The sequence below is a fragment of the Triticum aestivum genome, chromosome 6A (assembly GCF_018294505.1).
Source record: "Triticum aestivum cultivar Chinese Spring chromosome 6A, IWGSC CS RefSeq v2.1, whole genome shotgun sequence".
Classification (NCBI taxonomy): Eukaryota; Viridiplantae; Streptophyta; class Magnoliopsida; order Poales; family Poaceae; genus Triticum; species Triticum aestivum.
Window position 1 is genome coordinate 396,920,254 of NC_057809.1, and position 25,675 is coordinate 396,945,928.

The 25,675-nt window shown below is 46.1% G+C and overlaps 1 protein-coding gene across 2 annotated transcripts; it reads right to left on the bottom strand.

The window, feature by feature from the left end:
* Nucleotides 1-13,298: 13,298 nt before the first annotated feature.
* Nucleotides 13,299-18,601, bottom strand: LOC123127639 (transcription factor bHLH128). Of its 2 annotated transcripts, none has more exons than XM_044547399.1 (5): nt 18,132-18,601; nt 14,276-14,616; nt 13,957-14,166; nt 13,810-13,878; nt 13,299-13,687 (listed from the first exon to the last, which is right to left on the bottom strand). In XM_044547399.1, exons 1-5 carry the CDS (start codon nt 18,406-18,408, stop codon nt 13,640-13,642), a joined length of 945 nt encoding a protein of 314 aa, XP_044403334.1. In that variant the 5' UTR covers nt 18,409-18,601; the 3' UTR covers nt 13,299-13,639. The 2 variants fall into 2 exon arrangements, with proteins under 2 accessions (XP_044403334.1, XP_044403333.1); XM_044547398.1 differs by having other exon boundaries at nt 14,276-14,619.
* Between the last annotated feature and the right edge of the window lie 7,074 nt (nt 18,602-25,675).

Genomic DNA, 25,675 nt, shown 5'->3' on the forward strand with positions numbered 1-25,675 from the left:
AGATCGGAGAGGCTAAACCCTAGAAGCTAGCATATGGTATGATTGTATGTTGTCCTACGGACTAAAACCCTGTGGTTTATATAGACACCGGAGAGGGTTAGGGTTAAACAAGGTCGGTTACAAAGGAGGAGATATCCATATCCGTATTGCCTAGCTTGCCTTCCACGCCTAGTAGAGTCCCATCCGGACACGGGACGAAGTCTTCAATCTTGTATCTTCATAGTCCAACAATCCGGCCAAAGGATATAGTCTGGCTGTCCGGAGACCCCCAATCCAGGAGTCCCACACCTAGTATCCATTATGTTCTAAGATTGATGTTGCTATGACTCTGCTATGCTTAATGCTTGTCACTAGGGCCCGAGTGCCATGATTTCAGATCTGAACCTATTATGTTTCCAAGAATATATGTGAGTTCTTGATCCTATCTTGCAAGTCAATAGTCACCTACTATGTGTTATGATCCGGCAACCCCGAAGTGACAAAAATCGGGACCGCTCTCGGCGATGACCGTAGTTTGAGGAGTTCATGTATTCACTAAGTGTTAATGCTTTGGTCCGGTACTCTATTAAAAGGAGGCCTTAATGTCCCTTAGTTTCCAATAGGACCCCACTACCACAAGAGGGTAGGACAAAAGATGGCATGCAAGTTCTTTTCCATAAGCACGTATGACTATATTCGGAATACATGCCTACATTACATTGATGAACTGGAGCTAGTTCTGTGTCACCCTATGTTATAACTGTTGCATGAGGAATCACATCCGATATAATTATCCATCATTGATCCATTGCCTATGAGCTTTTCACATATTTGCTTAGTTACTTTTTCGTTGCCACTGTTACGATTTCTACAAACCTACGACTGTTACTTTTTCCAATGTTACCGTTACTTCCATACTACTTTGGTACTAAATACTTTGCTGCAGATATATAGTCTTTCAGGTGTGGTTGAATTGACAACTCAACTGCTAATACTTGAGAATATTCTTTGGCTCCCCTTGTGTCGAATCAATAAATTTGGGTTGAATACTCTACCCTCGAAAACTGTTGCAATCCCCTATACTTGTGGGTTATCAAGACAATTTTCTGGCTCTGTTGTCGGGCAGCATAGCTCTATTCTTTGAGTCACTTGGGATTTATATCTGATGATCACTATGAGGAACTTGAAAGATGAAAGAACCAAGATTTTTCCCTCAACTACGAGGGGAGATAAGGAACTGCCATCTAGCTCCGCACTTGATTCACCTTGTGTTATGAGTAAATTTGTGACACCTACACCTGTTATTGATTCTGATATGTTGCATGTTATTGATGATGCCACTTCTGTTATGCATGATGCTTATGATGAAACTACTTATATGCTTGATAATAATGTGCCATTAGGTGAATTTCTTGATGAACAACTTGCTAGGGTTAGAGAGAATGAAATTATTGAAACAGATAATATTGATGAAAGTGATGATGAAGATTCTCCCCCTAGGTACGAATTGCCTGATGTGCCTGAGGGTTATGTTATGGATGAAGAAACTGCTAGAGACATTTTTGCTTGCAGAGATAGATATGATCTTAAGAAACTGTTAGCTAAGCTGAAAGAAAAGTCTTTGAATGCTAGAATGAAATATGACCCTGCTTTCGCTACTTCACCTATCTGTATTTCTGATAAGTATTATGATTTCTCTATCGATCCTTAGATATTTACTTTGGTTGAATCTGATCCTTTTTATGGCTATGAATCTAAAACTGTTGTGGCACATCTTACTACTAAATTGAATGATATAGCCACCCACTAGTGGAAAACAGGGCTTTGGTTCGAGCGTGCCAAGCCCATTAGTCCCGGTTCAATCAAGAACCGGGACCTATGGGGGGCATACATCCCGGTTCGTGCACCCAGGGGCCCGGCCGGGCCTCGCGAGGCATTTTCCCAGTTTATGTGGACCCATTTATCCCGGTTCTAGGCATGAACCGGGACCAATGGGCCTTGCTCGTGGCCCACAGCCATTAGTCCCGGTTCTTGCCTCGAACCGAGATAGAAGGGGGGCCTTTAGTCCTGGTTCCAGTCACGAATCGGGACCAATGAGTTTCCTATATATACCCCCTCGCCGGCGAGCAGAGCAGTCCACACTGCTCTGTTTTTTGGCCGGCAAGGGGACGGCATTTGGGTGCTCTAGCTAATCCTGTATGCATGTGATGTGTTAGACGAAATGCCCGAGCCATGCTAGTTAAGTTTTCTCCTCTCGAAGCTTGACCTCCGAGCTCCATTTTTCCCGAGATTTGTCTAGGTTTAATTAGCGGTCCATCACGCCTCGTCCCCGTCTTCACCGCTGTCGATCGCACGCACCGATCTCGTCACCGGCACCACCGCGGTGAGCCTCTTGTTCTTATCTTCTTTCTGAAAGAAAAAATTCTTACTTTAGATAGATACTTGTCTGATTTTCTTACTTTTGACACACATAATTATATATAATGCACGCAGATGAACCGGCAATCGATGTACGGTGACAGACACACCTCCAAGTACAATAAGGGCCTGCATAATTTTCTCGAAGTGGCTGAGGCAAACAAGCAGAATGGTTTTATGTGTTGTCCATGCCCTGATTGTGGGAATACGAAGTCTTACTCTAACCGGAAAATCCTTCACACCCACCTGCTTTATAAGGGTTTCATGCCACACTATAATGTTTGGACGAGGCATGGAGAAATAGGGGTTATGATGGAAGACAGCGAAGAAGAAGAGGACGATGACAACTATGTGCCCCCTGAATATGGTGATGCTGCAACGGGGGGAGCTGCTGAAGATCAAGAGGAACCAGATGATGTGCCCGATATTGCTGCAACAGGGGAAGCTGCTGAAGATCAAGAGGAACCTGATGATGTGCCCGATGATGATGATCTCCGTCAGGTCATTGTTTATGCAAGGACACGGTGCGAAAGTCAAAAGGAGAATCTGAAGTTCGATCACATGTTAGAGGATCACAAAAAAGGGTTGTACCCCAATTGCGAAGACGGCAACACAAAGCTCGGTATCATACTGGAATTGCTGCTGTGGAAGGAAGAGAATGTTGTGCCTGACAAAGGATTTGAGAAGCTACTGAAAATATTGAAGAACAAGCTTCCAAAGGATAACGAATTGCTCGACAATACGTACGTAGCAAAGAAGGTCGTATGCCCTTTAGGATTAGAGGTGCATAAGATACATGCAAGCCCTAATGACTGCATCCTCTACCGTGGTGCATACAAGGATTTGAACACATGCCTGGTATGAGGTGCATTGCGGTAGAAGATCAGACGAGATGATCCTGGTGATGTTGACGGCGAGCCCCGCAGGAAGAGGGTTCCTGCGAAGGTGATGTAGTATGCTCCTATAATACCACGGTTGAAACGACTGTTCAGAAAGAAAGAGCATGCCAAGTTGATGCGATGGCACAATGAGGACTGTAAGAAAGACGAGAAGTTGAGAGCACCCGCTAACGGGTCGCAGTGGAGAAAATCGAGAGAAAGTACTGGGCTGAGTTTGTCGGTGACCCAAGGAACGTATGGTTTGCTTTAAGCGCGGATGGCATTAATCCTTTCGGGGAGCAGAGCAACAATCGCAGCACCTTCCCCGTTACTCTATGTATGTATAACCTTCCTCCTTGGATGTGCGTGAAGCGGAAGTTCATTATGATGCCAATTCTCATCCAAGGCCCTAAGCAACCCGGCAACAACATTGATGTGTACCTAAGCCCATTAGTTGAAGAACTTTTACAGCTGTGGAATGGAAATGGTGTACGTGGATGGGATGAGCCCAAACAACAGGAATTTGACCTGCATGCATTGCTATTTGTAACCATCAACGATTGGCCCGCTCTCACTAACCTTTCAGGACAGACAAACAAGGGATACCACGCATGCATGCCCTGTTTAGCTGACACCGAAAGTATATACCTCGACAAATGCAAGAAGAATATGTACCTGGGCCATCATCGATTTCTTCCGACCAACCATCATTGTCGAAAGAAAGGCAAGCATTTCAAAGGTGATGCAGATCATCGGAAGAAGCCCGCCATGAGTAACGGTGATCACGTACTTGCTATGGTCAATGATTTACACGTAATCTTTGGAAAGGGTCCCGGCGGACTAGCTGTTCTGAATGACGCTGAGGGACGCGCACCCATGTGGAAGAAGAAATCTATATTTTGGGACCTACCCTACTAGAAAGACCTAGAGGTCCGCTCTTCGATCGACGTGATGCACGTGACGAAGAACCTTTGCGTGAACCTGCTAGCCTTCTTGGGCGTGTTGACCCTCCCAGTGAATTCCCGTAACTCTCTGGTACTCCAAAAAATACCCAAATCACTCGAAACCTTTCTGATGTCCGAACATAGTCGTCCAATATATCAATCTTTACGTCTCGACCATTTCGAGACTCCTCGTTATGTCTGTGATCATATGCGGGACCCCGAACTACCTTCGATACATCAAAACACAAAAACTCATAATATCGATCGTCACCGAACTTTAAGCGTGTGGACCCTACGGGTTCGAGAACTATGTAGACATGACCGAGACACGTCTTTGGTCAATAACCAATAGCGTAACCTGGATGCTCATATTGGCTCCCACATATTCTACGAAGATCTTTATCGGTCAAACCGCATAACAACATATGTTGTTCCCTTTGTCATCGGTATGTTACTTGCCCGAGATTCGATCGTCGGTATCTCAATACCTAGTTCAATCTCGTTACCGGCAAGTCTCTTTACTCCTTCCGTAATAGTCATCCCGCAACTAACTCATTAGTTACAATGCTTGCAAGGCTTATAGTGATGTGCATTACCGATTGGGCCCAGAGATACCTCTCCGACAATCGGAGTGACAAATCCTAATATCTACAGCATTTGCAGCAAGCCTGGCACCCAGCGGTGCTTCCAGGACGTAATTCTTCTGTGCAGCAATGAGGATAATCCTCAAGTTACGGACCCAGTCCGTGTAATTGCTACCATCATCTTTCAACTTTGCTTTCTCAAGGAACGCATTAAAATTCAACGGAACAATTGCATGGGCCATCTATCTACAATAACATAGACAAGCAAAATACTATCAGGTACTAAGTTCATGATAAACTTAAGTTCAATTAATCATATTACTTAAAAAACCCCACTTAGATAGACATCCCTATAATCATCTAAGTGATCACGTTATCCATATCAACTAAACCATAACCGATCATCACGTGAAATGGATTAGTTTTCAATGGTGAACATCACTATGTTGATCATATCTACTATAAGATTCACGTTCGACCTTTCGTTCTCAGTGTTTCGAGGCCATATCTGCATATGCTAGGCTCGTCAAGTTTAACCCGACTATTCTGCATGTGTAAAATTGTCTTACACCCGTTGTAGATGAACGTTGAGCTTATCACAACCGATCATCCTGTGGTGTCTCGACATGACGAACTTTGGCAACGGTGCATACTCAGGGAGAACACTTTTACCTTGAAATTTAGTGAGAGATCATCTTATAATGCTACCGTCAAACAAAGCAGAATAAGATGCATAAAGGATAAACATCACATGCAATCAATATAAGTGATATGATATGGCCATCATCATCTTGTGAATTTATCTCCAACTCCAAAGCACCGTCATGATCACCATCATCACTGGCGCGACACCTTGATCTCCATTGTAGCATCGTTGTCGTCTCGCCAACTATTGCTTCTACGACTATCGGTACCGCTTAGTGATAAAGTAAAGCAATTACAGGGCGATTGCATTGCATACAATAAAGCGACAACCATATGGCTCCTTCCAGTTGCCGATAACTCCGTTACAAAATATGATCATCTCATACAATAAATATAGCATCATGTCTTGACCATATCACATCACAACATGCCCTGCAAAAACAAGTTAGACGTCCTCTACTTTGTTGTTGCAAGTTTTACATGGCTGCTACGGGCTGAGCAAGAACCGTTCTTACCTACGCATCAAAACCACAACAATAGTTCGTCAAGTTAGTGTTGTTTTAACCTTCTCAAGGACCGAGCATAGCCACACTCGGTTCAACTAAAGTTGGAGAAACTGACACCCTCCAGCCACCTATGTACAAAGCACGTCGGTAGAACCAGTCTCGCATAAGCGTACGCACAATGTTGGTCTGGGCCGCTTCATCCAACAATACCGCCGAACCAATGTATGACATGCTGGTAAGCAGTATGACTTATATCGCCCACAACTCACTTGTGTTCTACTCGTGCATATAACATCTACGCATAAACCTGGCTCGGATGCCACTGTTGGGAAACGTAGTAATTTCAAAAAAAATCCTACGCACACACAGGATCATGGTGATGCATAGCAATGAGAGGGGAGAGTGTGTCTACGTACCCTCGTAGACCGAATGCGGAAGCATTAGCACAACGCGGTTGATGTAGTCGTACGTCTTCATGATCCGACCGATCCAAGTATCGAACACACGACACCTCTGAGTTTTGCACACGTTCAACTCGATGACGTCCCGCGAGCTCCGATCCAGCAAAGCTTCACAGGAGAGTTTCATCAGCACGACGGCATGGTGACGGTGATGATGATGCTACCGACGCAGGGCTTCGCCTAAGCACCGCTACGATATGATCGAGGTAGATTATGATGGAGGAGGGCACCGCACACGGCTAAGATATCAATGATCAATTGTTGTGTCTCTCGGGTGCCCCCCTGCCCCCATATATACAGGAGCAAGGGGGAGGAGGCGGCCGGCCAGGGAGAGGCATGCCAAGAGGGGGAGTCCTACTCCCACTAGGAGTAGGACTCCTCCTTTCCCTAGTAGGAGTAGGAGAGGGGGAAGGAAAGGGAGAGGAGGAGAAGGAAAGAGGGGGCCATCCCCCCTTGCCCTAAACCAATTCGGTTTGGGCCTTGGGGGGTGCGCCCCACACTCCCCTTGCTGCCCTCTATTTCCACTAAGGCCCATGTAGGCCCATTAAGACCCCGAGGGGTTCCGGTAACCCCCGGTACTCCGGTATATGTCTGAAAACTTTCCGGTGCCCGAACAAAGTCATCCAATATATCGATCTTTATGTCTCGACCATTTCGAGACCCCTCGTTATGTCCATGATCATATCCGGGACTCCAAACTACCTTTGGTACATCAAAACACAAAAACTCATAATATCGATCGTCACCGAACTTTAAGCGTGTGGACCCTACGGGTTCGAGAACTATGTAGACATGACCGAGACACGTCTTCGGTCAATAACCAATAGCGGAACCTGGATGCTCATATTGGCTCCACATATTCTACGAAGATCTTTATTGTTCAAACCGCATAACAATATACGTTGTTCCCTTTGTCATCGGTATGTTACTTGCCCGAGATTCGATCGTCGGTATCTCAATACCTAGTTCAATCTCATTACCGGCAAGTCTCTTTACTCGTTCTGTAATACATCATCCCACAACTAACTCATTAGTTACAATGCTTGGAAGGCTTATAGTGATGTGCATTACCGAGTGGGCCCAGAGATACCTCTTCGACAATCGGAGTGACAAATCCTAATCTTGAAATACGCCAACTCAACAAATACCTTAGGAGACACCTGTATAGCACCTTTATAATCACCCAGTTACGTTGTGATGTTTGGTAGCACACAAAGTGTTCCTCCGGTAAATGGGAGTTGCATAATCTCATAGTCATAGGAACATGTATAAGTCATGAAGAAAGCAATAGCAACATACTAAACGATCAAGTGCTAAGCTAAAGGAATGAGTCAAGTCAATCACATCATTCTCCTAATGATGTGATCTCGTTTAATCAAATGACAACTCATGTGTATGGCTAGGAAACATAACCATCTTTGATAAACGAGCTAGTCTAGTAGAGGCATACTAGTGACACTCTGTTTGTATATGTATTCACACATGTATCATGTTTTCGGTTAATACAATTCTAGCATGAATAATAAACATTTATCATGATATAAGGAAATGAGCAGTAACTTTATTATTGCCTATAGGGCATATTTCCTTCAGCTGAACACTTTGAGATACCTATTAGGCATTATGAGAAAGAGGAAAAGTTGTTGCCCCCTATTTTTCTAGATTATAAGAGTATGGTAGCACATGATTTTATTATTAAAAATAAGAAGAAGATGCTTAAGTATAATTTAATATTTGATAAAACTCACTGTGAGATTATTACCTTGCCTGCATCCTCTTTGTTTAACATACTTTCAAGCACGTACCTCATCTTACCCAAGGCCATTTATGCATACTGGAGGCTGACACAAGTCCCAGAGCGTGAGCCTGAGCCAGCACTTGACCCTTATCGATAATCTGTTTATTAGTGGGATCCAGAGGAGATCGCCAACCAATGGCACCCTGAGGACCCTCCTCAGTACACCGGAGAGAGTAGCTTCGATCTATGGGCATAGACCAACTTAGGCCAAAAGCCTAAGCTTGGGGGAGTACGTATTTCTCACCGACATTACATTCATGTTCACACACTCATTCTAGTTGTCGATGCTCATACTTTTTCATTGTACTATCCATGATAGTTTATTTTCTTTTCTAAGCCTTCTTCTTATGTGTTTGAAAAACCTTAAAAAAACAAAAAAATTAGTTGTAGCTCTTAGCTAGTTTACTTTCCATGCTTGTAGTAGTAGTAATTAAAAGAAAACCCAAAAAAATTCTCGTTCTTCTTTTGCTTGTTGGGAGCTTTCCCGTGTAAATAGTTTTATTTCTTTTCCTATTCTTTTGGGGGTCGAGGGGAGAACACCATGATGAAAATGTTGAGTGGCTCTCATATGCATTATTTTTGATTTAACCAAGAGCCCATATTACCTTGTCTTCTCCCTTGTATTAAATGCTTGCAGATTCCAGCTTAGTCCAATGCACGTGCACTATTATTATTATCCACACCGTTCGATCATGCGAGTGAAAGGCAATAATGACGATATATGATGGACTGGTTGAGATGAGAGAAGCTGGTATGAACTCGACCTACCTTGTTTTGTAAATATGATTAGTTCATCATTCCTGATTCAGCCTATTATGAATGAAACATGTTTGCAATGACAATTAGAGATTATAGTTGCCCATGCCATGCTTAATTAGCTAGGAGTTTATAATAGTTTACCTTGCATGCCAACATGCTATTAAAATGGTTGTGATGTGGTATGATAGGGTGGTATCCTCCTTTGAACGATTCGAGTGGCTTGACTTGGCACATGTTCACGCATGTAGTTGAAACAAAATCGACATAGCCTCCACGATATTTATGTTCATGGTGATTTATATCCTACTCATGCTTGCACTCATTGTTGATTAATCTTAATACATGTTCATGACTGTTGTCGCTCTCTAGTTGGTCGCTTCCCAGTCTTTTTCTAGCCTTCACGTGTACTAAGCGGGAATACTGCTTATGCATCCACTTCCATAAAACCCCAAAGTTATTCCATATGAGTCCACCATACCTTCCTATATGCGGTATTTACCTGCCGTTCCAAGTAAATTTGTATGTGCCAAACTCTAAACCTTCAAATGAAATTTTGTTTTGTATGCTCGAATAGATCATGTATCAACTAGGGTTGTCTATATCTTCCATGCTAGGTGGGTTATTCTCACAATGAGTGGACTCCGCTCATCACTCATGAGAAAATGGCTGGTAACCAGGATGCCCAGTCCCATTCTCAAATCAAAATAATTACAAACAAAACTCCCCCCGGATTGTTGTTAGTTGGAGGCACCCGTTGTTTCGGACAAGCCATGGATTGATGTTTGTTGGTGGTGGGGGAGTATAAACTTTACCATTTTATTTGGGAACCAGCTATAATGTGTGTAGCATGGAAGATATCAAGATCTCTTGGTTGTTATGTTGACAATGAAAGTATGCCATTCAAAATATTATTTATCTCTATTTCAAAACTCAAGCTCTGGCACCTCTGCAAATCCCTGCTTCCCTTTGCAAAGAGCCTATCTATTTACTTTTGAGTCATCATCCTCTTATTAAAAAGCACCAGTTGGAGAGCACCGCTGTCATTCGCGTGCATTGCTATTAATTAACATTGAGTATGACTGTGACTGGATCTTTTTTACCATGAATTACAATGTCTAGTCAGTCCTTGATCTTCAGGGGTGCTCTGCATTTATGTTTTAAGGTCTCAGAAAGGGCTAGCGAGATACCATCTTGTTATATCATGTTATGATTGTTTTCAGACAGTGTTGTCATCCGATATTTATTATTATTGCTTGCTAGTTGATTATGCCATTGATATGAGTAAACATGAGACCTAAATGTTATTTTGAATATGGTTAGTTCATAATATTTGCTAAAAACTTGAATGTTGGCTTTACATATTTGCAACAACAAGATCAAACAGAGTTTGTAAAAATTTTTCTTTATCACTTTCAATTTGTCAACTGAATTGCATGAGGACAAGCAAAGGATTAAGCTTGGGGGAGTTGATACGTCTCCAACATATCTACTTTTCCAAACACTTTTGCCCTTGTTTTGGACTCTAACTTGCATGATTTGAATGGAACTAAGCCGGACTGACACTATTTTGAGCAGAATTGCCATGGTGTTATTTTTGTGTAGAAATAAAAGTTCTCGGAATGACTTGAAAATCCACAGAGACACGTTTTGGAATTAATAAAAAATACTGGCGAAAGAATCAGCATCAGGGGGCCCACACCATGTCCACGAGGGTGCAGGGCGCGCCCCCTGCCTTGTGGGCCCCCTGGGACTCCACCGACCTGAACTCCAACTCTATATATTCACGTTCGGGGAGAAAAAATCAGAGAGAAGGATTCATCGCATTTTACGATATGGAGCCGCCGCCAAGCCCTAATCTTCATCGGGAGGGCTGATCTGGAGTCCTTTCGGGGCTCCGGAGAGGGGAATCTGTCGCCATCGTCATCATCAACCTTCCTCCATCACCAATTTCATGATTCTCACCGCCGTGCGTGAGTAATCTCATCGTAGGCTTGCTGGACGGTGATGGGTTGGATGAGATTTACCATGTAATCGAGTTAGTTTTGTTAGGGTTTGATCCCTAGTATCCATTATGTTCTAAGATTGATGTTGCTATGACTTTGCTATGCTTAATGCTTGTTAGTAGGGCCCGAGTGCCATGATTTCAGATCTGAACCTATTATATTTTCATGAATATATGTGAGTTCTTGATCCTATCTTGCAAGTCAATAGTCACCTACTATGTGTTATGATCCGGCAACCCCGAAGTGACAAAAATCGGGACCACTCTCGGTGAGGATAGTAGTTTGAGGAGTTCATGTATTCACTAAGTGCTAATGCTTTGGTCCGGTACTCTATTAAAAGGGGGCATTAATATCCCTTAGTTTCCAATAGGACCCCGCTGCCATGGGAGGGTAGGACAAAAGATGTCATGCAAGTTCTTTTCCATAAGCACATACGACTATATTCGAAATACATGCCTACATTACATTGATGAACTGGAGCTAGTTCTGTGTCACCCTATGTTATAACAGTTACATGAGGAATCGCATCCAACATAATTATCCATCATTGATCCATTGCCTACGAGCTTTTCACATATTGATATTTGCTATGTTACTTTTCTGTTGCCACTGTTACGATTGCTACAAAAACTACTACTATTACTTTTGCCACTATTACCATTACGTCCATACTACTTTGCTACTAAATATTTTGATGCAGATATTTAGTCTTTCAGGTGTGGTTGAATTGACAACTCAACTGCTAATACTTGAGAATATTCTTTGACTTCCCTTGTGTCGAATCAGTAAATTTGGGTTGAATACTCTACCCTTGAAAACTGTTGCGATCCCCTATATTTGTGGGTTATCTGTGCGCTTTGCTGCGCTGTCGGTATTGTTGGGTTTCTTAAAAAAATACTTACTCCGTTTCATCAAAATATAAGGTGTATTATTATTTTTGAAAAGTCAAACATTTTAAGTTTGTTCATATTTTTAGAGAAATATATCAAAATTAATAATATCAAATCGGTATGATTAGATTCATCATGAAATGAATTCCCATACTTTTTTGTTTAATATTCTGGATGCCAATATTTTTTTCTCTGTAGTTTGTCAAAGTTAAAGAAATTTGACTTTCCAAGAAATTAATACCAAAACTGACGGAATATTTTTCTTTATGACAGGGTGATTTGATAGGGTTTTTGTGGTGTGGTTCTATGTTATCCTCTAACCAATGTATATTTATGCGGGGAAATTTCTGCGTGGCTGCATGTTATATATTGGTGCTACAGTATCACATGGTGACATTTTTTTCTAGGTGTTGGGTGGGTGCGTGGGATTGTAATGTTTTTATAGGCCGATTCCTGCTACTTGATTTCAAAAATCATTGGTGAGGTCAAAATCTTAACCAAATCCGAAATTGAATATCTCAATTGAATGAATGGGAACATAGGGAATTAAAAGAATTGAATGGGAGAGCCCTTGAGAAATTGTTGACCCAATTCTGAATTGAAGATCTCAATTAATTATGAGGTCTTAAAAATTAGGAATTATAGTGTATACTATTAAAGAATTGAATGATATTCTTTGAGAATTGTTGACCAGATCAAAATCGGGTGACCCAATCCCAATTAAAGACCTCAATTGAATGTGGATTCTTTAAAACTAGAAAGCATAGTGTCATAAGGATTGGATTTCTTTTGTGATGATGTTCAGAAGTGAGATGACCTTGCAGCATGACACTTGGTAAGGATAGCTAGTTCTAACCAGCCATGTGTCATTTCTTGCATCTGTTGTCAAAATCAACTGTACACTCCGTGCCCACGGACTCTATACCATGCACACGGGAACTTTAGCCCATGCGCACGGGGGAGCAGTTCCCACTCACACCCATTACCTCCACATCCTTGGTGTCTCACGCCACCGTCATCGTCGCCTCTACTACTTCTCTATCAATCCCGTGCCTTGGAGGTCTCTTCCTCGGCTCAGTTGCTCGAGCATGGTTTCCTCCTTTGGTATGCGTCGATCTGATCCGATTCTCCTTGTGAAATTCTTTAGTTTTTCCATCATATTCTCGATTAAGGTATGCCAACGAATAGATGATGTTTTCTATCCGTAGAGTCTGTGTAGAGTTGCATAGAATCACCTCTGTTTGAACCACACGTTGATCTCTTCTTGCATATGGTGGTTTTTGCAAGTTTTGTGTATTGTGGTGTTTATTTATTTATTTTGGGATGTGGTGGTTTTATGCCTTTCACTTCGCACACGTCTATATGCTACGAAGTGAGCCAATGGCTGAATGGTTATTACAAAAAATTGGAATAAAAATTCTCAGTCTCAGCAATTAGTACCAAAATTCACGTTCTCGTGGAAACAGGAGAGGTACCTAATCTACCAGCCACCTGCTTCAAGATAATTATGGCCAAAGACTGGGAACCAGTTGAAGGATCCACATAGTTTCAAATAGCCGGCTATAGCTCCGCTAACGGCTGCCAGTACCTTGCCGCTTGAGAAAGTATGAACCGTCGAGCTCTATGTACTCATTTAGCATTGGCATGCACTAATTCATGCATCATATTCGATCAATAGTAGTATTACCCATGCATGCAAGTACATTTCTCTCGAGTAAAGGTGGTGTCATCCTTTGCGTTGTGCTGATCAGTTCTTAGTCCCCTGCTTAATTGCTCAAGGCTTGTTGCAGCAGGTGCATTTGTCCTGCTCGTGCTTCATGGCCTGCAGATCGAGACGGTGAGACGACCAAGCTCTCGTTAACGTTCCATGATCACTGGTAGTGCGATTAACAAAACATATTGACGGATGTAGCCTAGCCAGCGCCTAGCACGTCGACGACATACCTGCAGCTGGCTCTGGAGGCCCTTGATGTGCTCCACCGCGAGGTCCAACATGTCCGAGGTGCTCGTTTGCTGTTTCATCCACAAAAGCTATCAGCACGGTCGCTTCCGCTGCACGTAGTGTGTAATATGCGTGCGCGTGGTACGTACCTTGTCCATGTTGGGCACTAGGTCCTGCAGCTTCCTGAGCTTGTCGCTGATCCTCGTCCTCCGCTCCCTCTCGGCAATGCTCCTTGGGTGCGTCGCGCAGCCGCGCTTGGCCCGCACCTTGAACGCCACCTGGTCCTCCTGCTGCTGCGCCTGCATGTACTTGTCCATCCCCGCCAGCTCCAGCGACGACGAGCTCGCCATGCCACTGAACTGCACCCACCACCACGAGCTCCAAGGGATTAGAGATCGCATCCAAAGTTTAAGTGTGAGAGATCGATGAATGATGCTGAACGGCCATGCTGCAATCTGGAGTACGTACCTGAGACTCGTAACCGCCGAGGTCGAGGGTGCCGATGATCTCCCTCGACTCATCCCACGGCCCCACGATGGAGAAGCCCCCGCTACTGCCGCTGGCCGAGAAGGAACGCGACACGGGGTGCTCGCCGCCCGGGTGCGCAGCGGTGCGGACGACGTCGGCGCCCGGGAATAAAGAGGCGCCCTCGGAGATACGCGAGAGGTGGGCAGCGATCTGTGGCCCGCCGGCCGTGAAGCTCAGCTGGGACTTCATCTTCGTGCTGCTGCTGGCGTTACGGTGTGCTTCGCCGCCGCCGCCGCCGCCGCTGCCACCAGCTACTCCGGCGCCTCTCGAGCCATGATATCCTGCTTCATTTGTTCCAAGGAGCGCGCCCAAACAGAAAAACTGTTAGGACTAGTTTGGTTACCAGCGATCCCGGGGGGATCCCCGTCGAAATCCAGGGCTCATAGCCCACTAGGCAAATCAGCCCGTGAAAAATCAGCGCGTCGTTTGGTCGCTCGTAGCTGGGGGACTTTTTGGCCCGATCCCCTGTGTTTCCCCGGGAGATCGATCCACGACCCGAGAGGTCGGGTAGAAAATCCACGCTTCTTCTTCTCTCACGCGATCGACTTGGAGCCTAGTGACCTGGAGCGTTTCCCCCCATCCTCCAGCCACCAAATGATATACTACAGACTAGGGAAATATCCACTATGGTGGAAGGGGATCTCGTCAGGCCCATAAAATCCCCCGACTGGGGTTTGCTACCCTGGTTTTTGGTGCCTTGCTACCAAACTAGCCCTTAGTGATTGCTAAACTTCTTCATCCTCTCTTTTATTTTTTCACACAACCATGCTGCTTAATTATGCGAGTTTTTTTTTATGGCGAGACAGCTAATTTCATCTTGACGAGGAATTATTCTCAAATTAATAACGGGTGTCAGTTCCAAGCTTTTAATTTGCAGATAAGCTTGATTCTTTTAGTTATGCAACCGTTGATCCGTCTACAACATGCCATGCCAATACAATGTTATGCTCTTGAATGAGAGAATCTTATTATCCTCATCACAATAAACAATAGAGGGTGTGATTAATGAAGTCATCGGCCACTAAAGGAAAGGGCAGGTCCGTGTGGAGTGCACGCGACGACGCAGGATGCATCTCTGTAGGTTACTATTTTCAGCAAAAGGATGCGTGACGCACGGTGGATCCGTCAGCTGAACCTGGTCCAAAGACAGCGTTGGGGCCACCACACGCCAAGTGGGCGTGCCACGTGGTCCTGCCGTCGACCAAGGCAAGTTGCATTTAGTTTTTGTTAACCTAACCTTGGCTAAGGTTTTGAGCAGATAACGAACAATTACTTAACGTGCATTAGACGGTGCAACTGGCCATTGAAAAGATATACTGTGTGCAAATGGGGCATGTGGGCCCAGCCTAAGGCATTGACCCTTCACTAAAGTCTTGTTGTCGACCAAGGCTTTTGGCGAAATTTTAAGCCATATGCTACATATAGTATTATTATTATTTAGGCAAGCAAACGGAGTCGAGAAGGTACAACAATTTAAGTAGAGAGCAAGTGGCCAAAAGAAAAAGTAATCAAGTGCAACTAGGATTATAGAATCCGTACAAGCTAGAGACACAGGAATATAAAAGTACATGGAAAATTATAAATGCGAGTTGTTTGAAGAAAACCAGTGATAACTAGCCCTTTGTTTTGCGTCCCTTCTAGACAGTTTTGAGAGAGAGAGAGAGAGACGCTCAGACGCGTCAGCCTTTCTTGGGAACGACTCAAACTCATCGTAGCCCTACTTCCCCTTCTCTTTCTTACAAACTAAGCAGATTGCTGGTAGGTTTCAACCTCTGTTTCTAAGAAAAAAAAAGCTAAGCCATGGATCCCATACCATCTGATAATTACTTCAACAGAACAAGGACGCCACCATACAATCTTCACCACTTCAATAAGACCCCATCTCTTTCGCATGATGATCCATATGCACAATGTCGACAAGATCCAGAGCTCTCCGGCGATGCCCCTAAGGAGAAAACGAAGAGGCGCCACCACTCCCTATATGTCATGCCAGGCGAGGGTTTTCACAGGGAGCCTTAAGAGGGGAGAAAACGTCGCCACAACCCCTTGCCCTGCTAAAGGGGGTAAGCGACATCCATTGGTGTCATCGTCGTAGGTACTGACACACATCGGTTTGAGCTTTTGCTCGGTGTCACCTCCGTCTTGCAGTGATAGTTCTTTGGTTACAGCCACCATGCCGAGATCGGGAGACTAGACTGGTACAACGGTGATGACGAGACTAACACTAAGACCCTCCTCCGCAGCTCACCTCGTTGTCCTCACGGTCAAGACGAACAACCAACGCCACCATCACGTAGCCCCCCTGAGAGAACCTTGCCTGTCTGCCTTCCATGCCCACCGCCCCAATGATCGAACCCTAGGAAAGAAGCACGACAGAGGAGGGGGGGGGGGACTCACCTTCACCGCGCCGTCGGGTCGAAGATAGCCAAGATGAGAATTTTTGTCATGCATGGTGAGACCAACCACTGAAGGGTGGCACCCAACCACTAGACATCGCCTTCAACAAGATAACGACACAATTTCGTCGCTACTTCCCAACCAACAAAGACTAGAACATGAGTTTTCACCCTGGATATGAAGCGGCGTTTCAGTCAAAGACTTGATGGAGGATCTTGCGAAAGTCACGCCAGCTAGTACTTCGAGCCAGGCCGAAGTGCCGCTAGCGGAATTAGATCGTAAGGGAATTTCTATCTACACGGGGACTATAATATCATATTGGGGAGGGAGATCGGAATTAGCAATTAATAAAAAAGAAAGGATATGAGCTCGCATGAGTAGAAACAAAAGATATCTATTCTAGATCTATCATCAGCTATCGGTTTGAATCTAAGATAAATTCTGGATAATGTTTCCTACCTTGATATTCTCTTGTCCTTCGCGGATGCTAAGGAGAAGAAGAGGATTGAGTCAAAAGAAAAAACTATTTTAGAGTTTTATCAACAATTTGCTTGTGTGCGTGGGAACCTGGCATTTTCGGAGTCCTTATACGAGTAATTATAAAAGAAAATTTGGCAAGTGAGATGTTATCCCACCTAAGATCATCACCACGATTAACGGGTGGTTTTCCATGTTGCAGCGCGAAGCTGGCCACTGCTACACCACACCACACCACACCATCGTGAACCGACCGGCAACATCCACAATGCGCTCCTGGGTCATTACCCTCACGCCCTCCATGTGAACAGAATGCGGGAGAAGGGGGGGGGGGGGGTCAGATACGAAATGAGGGCGAGGTGTAAATCACTTAGGAGTATCTTGTTGGTTCAAAGCAAGTTTAGGGCTTTCCGTCAAAAATAAAAAGAGTTGTAAAAGCATCATGAATCCTGTCTTTGCAGCGTTATTTTCACTTAGTAGTACGTAGCAGATTAAAAAGCGGCATGTACTACTAGGAGTATATGCAAATGTACATTTATAGCAAAACTAATTTAACCAAAACGGGCAGGAGGCGCCGGTAAAGTTGCGCAGTCTACTTCACGCACACGGTGCAAGTTGCAGGTGGTGAGCTAGTGGAGCTGCACTTTTGCGGCGCCCCCTGGTAAAAACAGCGCTGCTTTATTCTGTCCTCGATCGGAAGAAAGCGATCGCGCGCGCCGAAATGTTGCTCTTCGTTTCGTTCGCGGCGGTGGGAAGAAAAACATGGACACGATGGATGTTGCCATTAGACATTTCAGGTTCTCCTTTCCTTGTACAAAAGCTACGGAATTACGCGCGCTAAGCAGTACAGAAACCACTAGCAACAAAGGCATTAAAACAGGCGGCGATGAATTCAGCTAGTTTCAGCAGCGGCGCTTATTACCGTCATCCACCATGAGGTTGGAGAAGAACCCCGCCGGCGAGCTGCTGTGCCGGGCCAGCATGTCCGCTCCGTCGTCCTTCATCTCCCCTCCGCCGCCGCCGCCGCCGCGAAACTGGCCGTGGAGGAGGTCGTTGCCGCGCCCCAGCGAGATGTCTCCCCCTCCGTAGCGCAGACCGCCTCCAGCAGCGGCGGCCTCGCTGCCCTCGTGCTTCCCGTGCGGACCCGACGAGGAGGAGGAGGAGGGCTCGCCTGCCCCCGCCGGCAAGAACCTCCTCATGTCGTGCAGTTAGCAAAAATAAGCCCCCTTCCGGTGCAGCTGGATGCGGCGAGGGGCGGCCGGACACGTACTCTGGCAGATTGATCGACGGGGTGGCGCGCTTGGGTCGTCGACGGCCGGGGCTATCAGCTATCGCTCGCCGGTCTGCGCGTGTGTTTGGGCGTGGAATATTGGCGTGGCCTATCCTATGCGAGGTGGTGCAAGTGGGAGCTAGGGACCGAGAGTGGTGGGCTTTAAAGGGGGGACGGGTTCGCGCAGCGCAGGGCCCCGTGATTGGTTCTCGGGGCGGGTGTGGCGGCGTGGGGACCGACCGGGTGGGCGCTGCAGCCTCTCCAAGTGGAAATTAAGTCGGGTTTCAACTCTCGCATCGCAGGAGCCAGGCGGTGATGGCTCAAAGGGGAAACCCGACTGCTTCCTCTTATTCCTTTTTATATTTTTTTGCGAAATGCTTCCTCTTATTCCTGCCTCTTGGCACTCCATTTGGGATGCTACAGAATAAGGTTTCGCTCCTCTGTCTGTGCTTGCGGATCTAGTCTAGTCCGTTATCCAGTCTAGCTTTCTATACGTGTTCAAATGCAGCGCTTTACCCGTCTACTATCCAGCGGGCGGGATATGTAAAAAAAAAAGGTTGACTTAGCTAATTAGCTCGGAAATACACTACTGTAGCGCAGAAATGGTGCAGACTTTAGTGGGTAGGGTACTACTGTACCAATACTATTTCTTCCTCTATTTAAGTACTCCTACTTGTGCACCACAACGTAAGGCTGGTCATAGTGGAGAGTAACTTAGACTAGTAACATACATATGTTACTAGTCTATGTTACTACCTTCATAGTGGGCAGTGTCATAGGTGTGGTAACATAGTTGCCTTCATTTATTACTTTGTAGACTCATTATGCATTGGAAACCGCTATGTGATGGTAACATATTATGTTACTCTATTTGCCTCTCTCCTCATTAACTACTTGCCACATCACCAATTTTGCTTATGTGGCATCTATGTTACTACCTATGTTACTCCCACTATGACCAGCCTAATAAGCAGGGTACCGCGGAAGAATCTTGACAGCACATCTTGATCGGAATCAATTCAGATGCACGCAACATTTATACACACAAAATTAGAAAATTCTTCGGGGAGAGAGGCAGTCAATCTGGCTCCGCATAGGCTGCATGCGCATGCGTTCCCTCCAGGAAAGATGCCCGCCCGGGTGCATGCACCTAGCGAGCGCCCCACAAACGACGATGCGCAGTTTATCGCAAAGTTGCACCATTATTTTATCCCCTCATGACGTACCCGAACCGGGTCTCAAGAATATAAAACAAACGTTGCAAAACCTGCCTCTGCCCGAACCAACGTGCCATGAGCTGCCCCGCGCCACGGTCTCCTAGCGCGTATGGACGGTTGGTACTTGGTACTGCCTGACCTCGCCGCTGCCAAGCTAGGGAACGGTGGATCCATGTATAAGCTTTCTTGATTATTTTTTTTGCGGGTGAATAACTTGGAGTATTACTCAACTCATAGAATTACAATCATCAGCAGCTAGCTGGACAGTTTCCTCAGGACCGGAACCCAACCAAGTCATGGTCCTTCCTTTGGTACGAGCAAAATTAGTTAGACCGTCACTAACCCTATTTTGAGATCGAGATATATGAGTAACACATGATTCATGAAGACTCAAAAGATATCTAATTTCACTAACTATGGAAGAATACATCGATCTATCAACTTCTTTAGACTGAACAAGCTTAACTGCCACAATGGAATCCATCTCACTAGTGCAGAACCGGGCAATAGCACCGGTTCGTAAGCCCTTTAGTGCCGGTTCGGTAACCGGCACTAAAGTGTGGGCACTAAAGCCCCCCCCCTTTAGTACCGGTTCAACACGAACCGGTGCTAAAGGGCAACCACGTGGCACGAGGTGCGCCGTGGTCTGGAGGACCTTTAGTCCCGGTTGGTAAGGATTTTTTTTATTTTTGAAATAAAGTAAAAATAGCCCGCCTACTGGGCCGGCACGGCCTGCGTACGACTAGAAACCCAATCTTTAGTTGGGCCAGGATGCAGGCCCGTACGGCCCAGTAGGCCCCATAGGGCAAAAGACTTGCAATAGGCCCACAAAGGCCTGCTTAGAGAGGAGCTCGACACGGTAGCCGCGGCGGGGCTTATAAACCGGTGAGAACTCCTCTCAACTAGCGAGGTGGGACTAAACATTATGCACTGCGGGTGGCAGCGCACCACATGTAGTACCGGTTGGTGGCTCCAACCGGTACTAAAAGGGGGGTCTTTAGTACCGGTTGGAGCCATCAACCCGTACTAAAGGCCACCACCTTTAGTACCGGTTGGTGGCTCCAACCGGTACTAAAGACCCCCCCCCCTTTAGTACCGGTTGAAGCCACCAACCCGTACTAAAGGCCACAACCTCTTTAGTACCGGTTCATGGCACGAACCGGTACTAAAGGTTCGCCACAAACCGGTACTAATGAGCGCCGCCCGCCTAGCCGTTGGAACCGATACTAATGGTCACATTAGTGCCGGTTCAATTACAAACCGGGACTAATGAGTTTCACATTAGACCCTTTTTCTACTAGTGTCTCTATGCATATCGGGCAATTGCTTCTCTGCAAGGAAAAGGAGAGACCCTCCATGCATGCACACAACTCCGCTTCAAGAGCATCTCTGCACGAAAACAATACTCGACAGGCTGAGAAAATGATATTACCATTCACTAGTAGAAAACAGGGCTTTGGTTGGGGCCTGGCCAGCCCATTAGTCCCGATTCAGTCACGAACCGGGACCCATGGGGGCATACGTCCCAGTTCGTTAGCCCAGGGGGCTGGCCGGGGCCTCGTGGGCATTGGTCCCGATTCGTCTGGATCCATTTGTCCCGGTTCCTGGCACGAACCGAGACCAATGGGCCTTGCTCCTGGCCCACATACATTGGTCCCAGTTCGTGGCTCGAACCGGGATAGAATGGGGGCCTTTAGTCCCGGTTCCAGTCACGAACCGGGACAAATGAGTTGACTGTATATACCCCCTCGTCGGCGAGCAGAGCACTCCATAGTGCTCTGTTTTTTTGGCCGGCAAGGGGAGGGCATTTAGGTGCTCTAGCTCACCTCCTATGCACATGAGGTGTTCGATGAAATGCCCGAGCCACGCTAGTTAAGTTTTCTCCTCTCGAAGCTCGACCTCCAGACTCCATTTTCCCCGAGATTTGCATAGGTTTAGCGGTCCATCACGTCCCGTCCCCGTCTTCACCGCCGTCGATCGCCCGCGCTGATCTCGTCGCCGGCACCACCGTGGTGAGCCTCTTGTTCTTATCTTCTTTCTAAAAGAAAAACAATTCTTACTTTAGATAGATAGATACTTGTCTAATTTTCTTACTTTTGACACACATAATTATATATAATGCACACAAATGAACCGGTAATGGATGTACGGTGACAGACACACCTCTGAGTACATTAAGGGCCTGCATAATTTTCTTGAAGTGGCTGAGGCAAACAAGTAGAATGGTTTTATGTGTTGTCCATGCCCTATATGTGGGAATACGAAGTCTTACTCTGACCGGAAAATCCTTCACACCCACCTGCTTTATAAGGGTTTCATGCCACACTATAATGTTGGGAAGAAGCACGGAGAAATAGGGGTTATGACGGAAGACATCGAAGAAGAAGAGGACAATGACAACTATGTGCCCCCTGAATACCGTGATGCTGCAACGGGGGAAGCTGCTGAAGATTAAGAGGAACCAGAGGATGTGCCCGATGATGATGATCTCCGCCAGGTCACTGTTTATGCAAGGACACAGTGCGAAAGTCAAAAGGAGAAGCTAAAGTTCGATCGCATGTTAGAGGATCACAAAAAAGGATTGTACCCTAATTGCGAAGATGGCAACACAAAGCTCGGTACCATACTGGAATTGCTGCAGTGGAAGGCAGAGAATGCTGTGTCTGACAAAGGATTTGAGAAGCTACTGAAAATATTGAAGAAGAAGCTTCCAAATGATAACGAATTGCCCGACAGTACGTACGCAACAAAGAAGGTCGTATGCCTTCTAGGATTGGAGGTGCTGAAGATACATTCATGCCCTAATGACTGCATCCTCTACCGCGGTGCGCACGAAGATTTGAACGCATGCCCGATATGCGGTGCATTGCGGTATTAGATAAGACGAGATGACAATGGTGATGTTGACGACGAGCCCCGTAGGAAGAGGGTTGCTGCGAAGGTGATGTGGTATGCTCCTATAATACCACGGTTGAAACGTCTGTTCAGAAACAAAGAGCATGCCAAGTTGATGCGATGGCATAGAGAGGACCGTAAGAAAGACGTGAAGTTGAGAGCACCCGCTAACGGGTCGCAGTGGAGAAAAATCGAGAGAAAGTACTGGGCTGAGTTTGCAGGTGACCCAAGGAACGTATGGTTTGGTTTAAGCGCAGATGGCATTAATCCTTTAGGGGAGCAGAGCAGCAATCACAGCACCTGGCCCGTGACTCTATGTATGTATAACCTTCCTCCTTGGATGTGCATGAAGCAAAAGTTCATTATGATGCCAGTTCTCATCCAAGGCCCTAAGCAACCCGGCAACGACATTGATGTGTACCTAAGGCCATTACTTGAAGAACTTTTACAACTGTGGAATGGAAATGGTGTACACGTGTGGGATCAGCACAAACCGCAGGAATTTAACATGCACGCGTTGCTGTTTGTAACCATCAACGATTGGCCCACTCTCAGTAACCTTTCAGGACAGACAAACAAGGGATACCACGCATGCACGCACTGTTTAGCTGACACCGAAATTATATACCTGGACAAATGCAAGAAGAATGTGTACCTGGGCCATCGTCGATTTCTTCCGACCAACCTCAGGGAGTCCTGGACTAAGGGGTCCTCGGGCGTCCAACCTATTAGACATGGGCCGGACTGATGGGATGTGAAGATACGAAGACCAAAGACTCTATCCATGTCCGGATGGGACTCTCCTTGGCGTGGAAGGCAAGCTTGGCGACCAAATATGAAAATTATTTTCTCTGTAACCGACCTTATGTAACCCTAGATCCCTCTTGTGTTTATATAAACCAGAGGGCTAGGTCCGTAGATAGATCCTCATGATCATAGTCAGACATGCTAGACTTTTAGGGTTTTAGCCATTACGATATCATGGTAGATCAACTCTTGTAATACTCATATTCATCAAGATCAATCAAGTAGGAAGTAGGGTATTACCTCCATAGAGAGGGCCCGAACCTGGGTAAACATTGTGTCCCCCGTCTCCTGTTACCATCGACTTTAGATGCATAGTTCGGGACCCCCTACCTGAGATCCGCCAGTTTTGACACCGACATTGGTGCTTTCATTGAGAGTTCCACTGTGCCGTCGTCAAAAGGTTTGATGGCCCCTCCAATCGTATACAACGACGCTGTCCAAAGGGAAATCTTCCTTCCCGGACAAATCTTCGTGTTCGGCGGCTTCGCACTGCGGTCCAACTCACTTGGCCATCTAGAGCAGATCGAAAGCTACAACCCTGGCCACCAGGTCAGATTTGGAAGCTTGAACTACATCGCGGATATCCGTGGAGACTTGATCTTCGACGGATTCGAGACCACGACAGCCGCTCCTTGCCACCACGATGGACATGACGTAAGTCTGTCATCGGTCCATACACAGGAGATAGTACCTGTAACTGCTCTGTCCATAGATCCAGAGCAGATCACACTATCCGAAGACGGGAAGCCCAACCCTGCCACGGAAGCCGCAGACTCAGCGGCATTGGAGCCACACACAGACTTAACTTCAAGTGGCATCTATGTCACCGGAACCATGGACTCGTCTTCGGCTATAGGTTCCGAACCTCGTGCGCCCGCGTACGTCGAGCTTGATCGGTCATCGATCGTCGGATTCAGCTCCACGGACATCTTCCGACACTCACCCTTGGGAGACATGTTAAACTCGTTAAGAGCACTATCCTTAGAAGGGGGCCCATAGCCAAATTGTATCTGGTTCGAACCAGAGGCTGATGGCGGAGAATTTCGCTTCCCACCCACCGCCCACTTTGTAGCCATTGTCGCAGACATAACTGACATGCTCGATTACGGCTCCGACGACATCGACTGTATGGATGAGGATGCCAGAGAAGAAGAGGCTGAAAACCCGCCGTTTACCGGACGCTGGACTGCCACTTCCTCATATGATGTATACATGGTGGATGCACCAAAAGAGAATAGCGACGATGGCAAGGAAGATCCATTTGAGGATAAACCTCCCGAGATACAGTCAAAGCGCTGGCGTCAGCGACACCACTCTAAGTCACGCCGCAGCAAAGACAGCAACACCGACACCGGAGAAGATAACACTCTGGAAGGTGCTGAAGACAACGAAGACCCCATTGATGCAACTGCCGAACAGGATAAACGGGAAGATGGGCAAGTTAGCCCTGGTAAACAGGCCACACACGAAGACTCGGAGGACAGCTGTCGGTGTCAAAACCGACGGATCTCGGGTAGGGGGTCCCGAACTGTGCGTCTAAGGCGGATGGTAACAGGAGGCAGGGGGACACGATGTTTTACCTAGGTTCGGGGCCTCTTGATGGAGGTAATACCCTATGTCCTGTTTGATTGTTCTTGATGATATGAGTATTACAAGAGTTGATCTACCATGAGATCAGAGAGGCTAAACCCTAGAAGCTAGCCTATGGTATGATTGTATCTTGTCCTACGGACTAAAACCCTCCAGTTTATATAGACATTGGAGGGGGCTAGGGTTACACAAGGTCGGTTACAAAGGAGGAGATATACATATCCGTATTGCCTAGCTTGCCTTCCATGCCAAGTAGAGTCCCATCCGAACACGGGACGAAGTCTTCAATCTCGTATCTTCATAGTCCAACAGTCCGGCCAAAGGATATAGTCTGGCTGTCTGGAGACCACCTAATCCAGGACTCACTCAGTAGCCCCTGAACCAGGCTTCAATGAAGATGAGTCCGGCGCGCAGTATTGTCTTCAGCATTGCAAGACGGGTTCCTCCTCAGAATACACCATGGAAGAGTTTGAATATGAGGATAGTGTCCGACCCTGCAAAATACGTTCCTCCTACCACCGTAGAGAGAATAATATTTCCACTAATCTAATCTGCTAACACGTTTTGACAGCATGACATCACGCCACGGCTCGATCATTATTTAACCGTTTTTCTTTAACCAGCCCCGCACATAACGCGAGGCGGTTTCCTTGACACGTCTTGTGAAAGCAGAGATCGTGTTCCCTT